Genomic DNA, 7,225 nt, shown 5'->3' with positions numbered 1-7,225 from the left:
GGTCTCTCTGTGTGTTTTGAAGTGTTGTTCCATGCAATGTGGTGGCATAATGTCAAAAGGTCAAAAGGTAGTGTTGATCAGCATGTTAACAGTCAAAAAGTAGTGTAACAGGTACTCTGGTTTTCTTTATAACCAGGCACTCAACTTTCAGGTAATGTTGGCCGGCATGTTTACGGTCAAAAGGCCTCTTATGCTTCATTTCACAAACAAATTGGCACAAAAAAAGCCAAGAACTAGAGATAATAGGTACGGTAAAGTTCCATTTTCAGAGATTACATTGGTGCCCTTTAGGTGCCACTGAGTATCTATAGGTACTAAAGGTTGCTGCTATTTTTGTAGTCCCGGAACCCATGTGCCATTTGGTTGTCCATTTGCTTGCTAATTATTTCTTTGTTGTTTGAACACTTTGTGCGAGAGTCCAAATGATTCGAGCATGGGACATTGGAAGAATTGTTATTCCTGTGCGATCGATCTTGGAGTTGTTAGGTAGTAAGAAATTATCCATTTGTTGAGATTCGTCTTCCTAGGGAGAAAAAATAAAATGAAGTAGCAGCCGAGTGCATGAGGTTCCTGCTAGTGCGTGGTTTGGGGAGGGCCTCTATTGCGGAAAGACTTTTCAGTTTCCAAGCAATGGAGAGAGAACCAAGGACTCTGCCACTTCTATAGTTACTCTCTGATAGTCATCTACTTCGTCATTGCTGGTTGTCTAATGGCCGGTCACTTTGATGCCTTTAATCATGATCTCTGGTAGTTGGCATATTCTTAGGGCACTTGAACATTTTCAAATGTTTATAACCTACTTTTGACCGTTATGTGGGAGAAGTCCCATTTGTAACATTCTCTCCGACCCGAACCCAAGCAACGTCGTCGTTGCGGTCGGACCACCTTAGCTACCTGGGCCAGACCCGGAGGGCTGCTTGGCATGATACCGAATTAAAGACTGAGTCTGATTCTGATACCAACTATAACAAGTGGACTCTGATACTAACTAAAACGAGTGGACGTTTGCCCATTTATCCATCCCATTTAATATTGTTCTCAATACCTTCAATCTTTACCTCAACGCCATTTAATCATATTCTCAGCACCCTTTAATCTTGTTCTCAACACCTTTAATCTTTACCTCTACGCTATTTAATTTTGTACTCAATACCTTTAATCTTTATCTCAATATCATTTAATCTTGTTTTCCATGCCATTTAGTTTTGCTCTCAACACATTTTAATTTTATTCTCGACACCTTTAATCCCATTTAATCTTATTCTCAACACAAGTTAATCTTTACCTCAATTCTTTTTGATCTTTACCTCAACACCTTTTAATCTTGTTCTAAACATCATTAATTTTGTTCTTAATATCTCTTAATCTTATTCTCAACATCTTTTTAAAATAAAACTAAAATATCTAACCTTAAAATATGAGTCCTTACAATTGAAAATATTTACTCAGTGTTTAGCCCTAAAATCTTACCAAAGATGAATAATATGTGTCATGACACACTTACCTTTTCTAATCTGTCATTCTCACCGAATTGGAGTATATTGACACGTTACTAGTACTTCAATTCCGCTTCCGAATTTGAAACTCAAAATAAAAAATAAAAGTACAACTCAATCGGACTTGTTTTGACACTGAAATTTGCCAATTACAAAATTTTTATCTCACATTCTCAACACTTTTAATCTTTATCTTAACGTCTTTTAATTTTACTCTTAATAACTTTAATTTTTTCCTCAAAATTTTTATTCTATACCTAAACACCTTTTAATCTTGTTTTCAACACATTTTAATCTTTACCTCAACAACTTTTAATCTTGTTATCAATTATTTTTAATTTTTATCTGAATGCTTTTTAGTCTTTGCATGTTTTTCTTTATTTTTGAACGAAATGTAAAGAAACAACGACAATATCTATAAAATTACACTCTGTCAGTTATTGTTACCATGTTGCTCATAAATATCTTTTTCATCTTCTTCTTGGGATTGCTCAAAAACTAATATCTAGAATGAGTATGGGTAATGGATATCTAAATAGGATTCCAAATTAAATGGAACCAATGATGATGAGAAGGATATATATGACTATTGTGACTCCGAACAATAATACAATATAGCTGATTTCTCTGAAAATTATACCGATATGGATGTCAAGTTCTCCATCATTTAGTCCTATAGCGAGGATGATGTGCCCAAGAGCATCAAGTACAATGTGTGGGCTAGCACACCGAATGGCAATAAAAAGCCTGATGCAGCATATCAAGTGGCTGCCCTGTTTTTCTTTTCTCCTCTTCTCCAAGCATTCTGATACAGCTAGTTTTCATAGGATGACATTTTCCCAATTGTGTGCTTGGTTTTTAAGCTATTTGTTTTGAATTGTTGTCCAGGTCAATGCTAGTGAGCAATTTGTTGGTGTTGCAGAGATGTTGGGGCCAGTTCATTTCCACAAGAATGTTGAATACATGCAACAAGACAAATGGAATGGTAACTTCTCTGTTAAGTGGCACATTGTTAAAGATGTACCCAACAGTTTGTTGAAGCATTTTACCCTAGAGAACAATGATAGCAAACCTGTGACTAATAGTAGGGACACTCAAGAGGTATGTTTCCCTGCCGCGGCAAGTCCCTTCGTTTAGTTCTTTTCTCTGGCTTCAAATACTAAAAACATTCGAAGAGTTTACCAGCAAAACTTGCATCTTGGATGATTTTGGTTTTTATGAGGGTCGGCAGAAGACCGTTCAAGAGAAGAAGAAGGTTAAACAACAACGAAGCAGGCAAGATATAACTTTTGCCTTAACCATATTATTCAGTATTGTTCACTTTAATTTTAGGCGCTCAGAAATACCTGGCACACAACGTTGTGTATTTTGACTTTAGAGGGCCGAGAGCGAAGGACCGAAGGATTTATGAGGGAGACCGCAAAAGAGAGTGTGTATTTTGATTTTTTATTTTTAAAATAATTTACCATTAACAACGTTGGTTACTCCGTTTCATTCTTAAATTACCTTTTTAATAAACATACCTCGACGTTATTTATACTACAACAGAGGCATAACATGACCCGTTTACATTACAGGATCATAGTCCACCTAAAGTGTAGAGTATAGCAGGGTTTATTTATAGCAAGGAGGATTCCAACTCTAAACTTTTGTAGTAAAAAAGATAACACCAATAAATGAAATAGTGTGACCCTAACATCACTAACTTCATCAAGTTTTCAACCAAAGAGATTATCAACTCTCAAATCATTTCATATCTCAAGTCCAAGTTTTACCATTTCCAAAGAAAAATCCAATTTTTGGTCCATTATTTGAGTACTTAATTTCCTTCTCAATTTGATGAGACGGTTTTGACCATGAATGGTAATGTATATAATTGAGCAGTAGTGAGGGACCATCATGAGGGGTTCCAAAGACTAGGGCCAACTTCGTGAGGAAAAAGTAAGAGTCTTTTTTGAGCAAAATGTTGACAATTTGCCACTTTCCACATAATTGTATAGTTTTTTTAAAACCTTATAATGAATTTGAGGTGACAGTTAATTGGATACATATATAGGCTAAATGGTTTTGTTCTACACCAACATTAGTTCCCTATTATTGCTAAAATGCTCAACAATTGATGTTCTATTTCTTGATTGCATAAAGATCAGCAAAATACTTTGTGATCCATCCTTCAATGATCTTGATTTCTATCTGTCGTTGGTTGACCAACCAATTTGGATCGGTTTCCTTTGCTCCAAGTATGTCTAAACAATGAGATCCTGCAAATTAAGTAGATAGTGTAAGTCTTTTGAAATATTAGTACTATTTTTACTTAGATGGGTAAGTATTCATGCATATATATATATATATATACACACATAATTGTTCACTTGCTTCCTGGTGTGCAGAAAATGTATGCAGATCTCAAGTATTAACCGTTAAATTCTATTGGACAGTTAAAAAGGTTGTTTATTCTTTTATATCCAACGGTTAAGATTTAATTCGTGCATAAATTCCTTGCACACCCGTGAACAGGTAAACAAGCATATATATATATATATATATATATATATATACACACACACACACACAAAGTGATGGATATCATCTGGATCTTCTCTTTGTGTATTAATTATGCATGCAAGCCCTATAAATTGTTTGGTCTGATTGATAGTGTCCATATATACCATTCGCTGTATAGATGGCAAGGAGAGAGTCAGATATGTCCTCCAATACCCTGTGATGGATCAGAGAAGAGAAAATAAGCATATTAGGTCAATTAGACTAATTGATTGATATTATTTTTTAATTAACGAAAAAAAATGAAAAATAAAAATGTCTTTTTCAAATACCCGGCACTACTATACGGATCTCTCAGTCCATTAGAAAAAATGATGTTGCTGGCAAACCTTTGGAGAACCAATTTTATATCCTACAATGAGCCATGGAAATGCATATCATACCTTCTAATACTTATTTAATAAGTCTATAATTAATTAAGAAAAAATCAAACAAAAGTACATACATGGCCTCCATAATAGGTTGTGACCCAATGAGGTCTTGGTGGGACACCATATGAATCCTTGCACTCGTTGATGAAGTCATTTAAATTGAAAGGTGAAGGTTGGAACATAGTATCATTGCTATCACGACCAATGGGCATCACCATTTCACTACATGTCTAAATGCACCAGCCAATAATTTAAAAAGCATCACCATTTCATTAGATATCTAAATACACCAAATAATAATTCAATAAAAGATAAATTGTAAGTTGTCTTGAATCTGTTTGGTTCAATTTTCTGATAACTATATTTCGATTTCTGATAATTGAAAATTTTAGTCCCGATGCAACTTACTTGCCATCTCCACCCCACACTTGTTTGACTAGGGGTTACAGTGGTATTATAGCATGATCGATTCCCTCTATAAGCAACGACACCGGCAAAGATCCGGCCAAGAATATCAGTTTCCTCAGATGCTCCATCAATGCCACCGCAGACAACGGTAACCGGATATGTTGGTGGATGATTATATTGAGCTGCACCATCATAAATGGTTTCTAAGTATTCCTTGAGCTCAAGCGATCTCTTTAACTGCCTGAACCAATATGAAAGTTATTCATTTTTTTGACAAGAAAATTATACAACTAATTAGTGGAAAAAGGGTTAATGAAAGACTATATATATATATATATGGTATATATTTACGAGCAAGTCTTGAATTTCTGACTAAGAATTGAAAGACCATTCGGCTGAGAAGCGACTTTATCAATTTCAGACCATGATTTTAGTATAGTTTGATAGCAACTCTCACTGACTTCCTGCAACACTTGAGCATGCCAAAATCACTTGAATGGCTCACGGTTGAAATTAAGAAAATAAACAATAGTGAGATTTAATTTTAATTAATACCTTGAAATCCTTTGTGACAATTGCATAATACCCGTTTTGTGGAGTGATATCATCGAAGTAAAGGATAGGTGCTGATGAAGCCAGAGCTCCGAGGGCGATGTGAGGATACTTGAGCCGAAACCACGATGCAAGCACTAAAAATTTTGAATTAGAAAATGGTATATAGTACGGGAATAAAGAGAAAAAATGACGTGTGTGTGTGTGTATATATATAACGTAGTTAATATTATCATAGCTGCTTACTTCCTCCATAAGATCCTCCGAGGACAATAACAGGAGACTCCTGAGCAGAGAATTTGTTCTTGAGGTATATGATTATCTTTGCATAATCTGTTATTGCTTGAACTGAGTTGAAATAACCGCGAGTACTATCATTTTTCATCGCTTCTTCCATTGATCCGAATGGAATTGATATTCCATAATAACGATGCTGGTCATGACCAATATTGTCACACAGTTTAATAAATATATATATATATATATTCACACTAAAAATAGTTTTATGATAAAGAGGTGATGGATTAAGTAGTCTACCTCTATATAGATCAAGAGAGCTTTAAAATGAGGGGCATTATCAGTTAGGAAGCCAATTGCAGGTATGTCACCATCCAATGGAGCCTCGGCGCCAAAATAAACGAAGATTGGCGCGCGCTCCTTGGCGCCACCCCAATGCTGAGAATTGATCACATATTTTTGTTTGAAAGTGGCATAGCTTTCGGGTCTGTAATTGAAGTGATCCAGTGTTTGGTCGTAAAAAAAGGTTTCGAAGTCTTCTGGGATTGGTGGTGGTTGTGTATCAGGTTCTTGTAGGGTTACACCGAGCCCTGGTATCTTATATGGTGTAGTTGAAGATACAACGGTGGTGGACGAGGAGATTATAAAGGAAATTAACAAACAAATCATTTGAAACAGAAGTGAAAGCAAGGTCATTGTTATGTGTTGAGAGCTATCTAGCTACGAATGTTTCATAAAGGTTCTCTACTATGTAGATTTATATTCTATTCCTACCCACTCGACTGATTTGGATTGGATTACGTTATCTAGAAGAAGTGGAACTAATTATATTTGGTTTCACTAACAACCTAAACTACATTATGTGGACTTAGTCTTCATTTGAATACTTATTCATACAACTAATTTATTCATTGGCTTTTATAGTTGCTTGTTCTCAATGTCCTTATTAGGCACATCAATAGGCTGAAATATTGCAATTTTTAACAATATTTTGGGATTGGATTTTATTGCCTGCAGTCACAGAATTCATTTGATTTTCATAATCTTCCCTTAGTATAAACTACACTTTGTAAATTAATAAAAAATCAAATACACAGAAAAATTTAGTTGCACCCATTGCACACTGATCTAATTGTTCATTGTCGCGAATACACGCTTACACGTATAATCCAAATATGCCTGTTACACGTTACACCGGCTGCAACTAAATTTTTCTTCAAATACACCATTATTTTTCAACTCTCTTCATTATTTTTTAATTTATTTATCAGATTTATTTTAACCAAAATAAATAAAAAACTTTATTTATCAGTCCTTATTAAGAGGACGGCCATTTGGAAACCATTAATCAGATATGAGATATGATTAATTAGATATACTCAGACCATTCTAATCCTAATCAAGTGGGATAAAATATTCCACTAATGAAGTGTTGTTCCCTCCACACTTTGCTCACTTAATCTTTTTTTTTCTCCCTAAATATCTAGCGCATTTATTTCAACATGCATGATAGTCATTAGGCCAACGTTATGTATATCTATATACATATACATTTATTTTCCCCCTCAATTTCAGGGTAAAGACAGTTGAGCACATATT

The 7,225-nt window shown here is 34.9% G+C and overlaps 1 protein-coding gene and 1 pseudogene across 1 annotated transcript; one reads left to right on the top strand and one right to left on the bottom strand.

The window, feature by feature from the left end:
- Window positions 1-2,140: 2,140 nt before the first annotated feature.
- On the top strand, window positions 2,141-3,009 carry LOC132280923 (YTH domain-containing protein ECT4-like; annotated as a pseudogene).
- Window positions 3,010-3,389: 380 nt separating this feature from the next.
- Window positions 3,390-6,427, bottom strand: LOC132285736 (uncharacterized). The gene is made up of 9 exons (XM_059787932.1): window positions 5,927-6,427; window positions 5,636-5,822; window positions 5,393-5,526; window positions 5,189-5,301; window positions 4,838-5,078; window positions 4,504-4,659; window positions 4,331-4,410; window positions 4,166-4,215; window positions 3,390-3,757 (listed from the first exon to the last, which is right to left on the bottom strand). Exons 1-9 carry the CDS (start codon window positions 6,320-6,322, stop codon window positions 3,621-3,623), a joined length of 1,494 nt encoding a protein of 497 aa, XP_059643915.1. The 5' UTR covers window positions 6,323-6,427; the 3' UTR covers window positions 3,390-3,620.
- Between the last annotated feature and the right edge of the window lie 798 nt (window positions 6,428-7,225).

Source organism: Cornus florida, unplaced genomic scaffold, assembly GCF_030987335.1.
Source record: "Cornus florida cultivar Cherokee Brave unplaced genomic scaffold, ASM3098733v1 CherokeeBrave_3.0.0_Hap2_Chr11, whole genome shotgun sequence".
NCBI classification, from domain to species: domain Eukaryota; kingdom Viridiplantae; phylum Streptophyta; class Magnoliopsida; order Cornales; family Cornaceae; genus Cornus; species Cornus florida.
Note: the sequence above shows the minus strand (reverse complement) of the source record. Positions and strands in the feature narration are given on the sequence as shown.

Coding starts and splice junctions, on each gene's coding strand:
- LOC132285736 (XM_059787932.1), bottom strand. CDS start 6,322: ATGACCTTGCTTTCACTTCTGTTTCAAATGATTTGTTTGTTAATTTCC. Junction 5,079..5,188: donor CAGAAATTCAAGACTTGCTC/GTAAATATATAC, acceptor ATATTGGTTCAG/GCAGTTAAAGAGATCGCTTG. Junction 4,411..4,503: donor CAACCTATTATGGAGGCCAT/GTATGTACTTTT, acceptor GGCTCATTGTAG/GATATAAAATTGGTTCTCCA.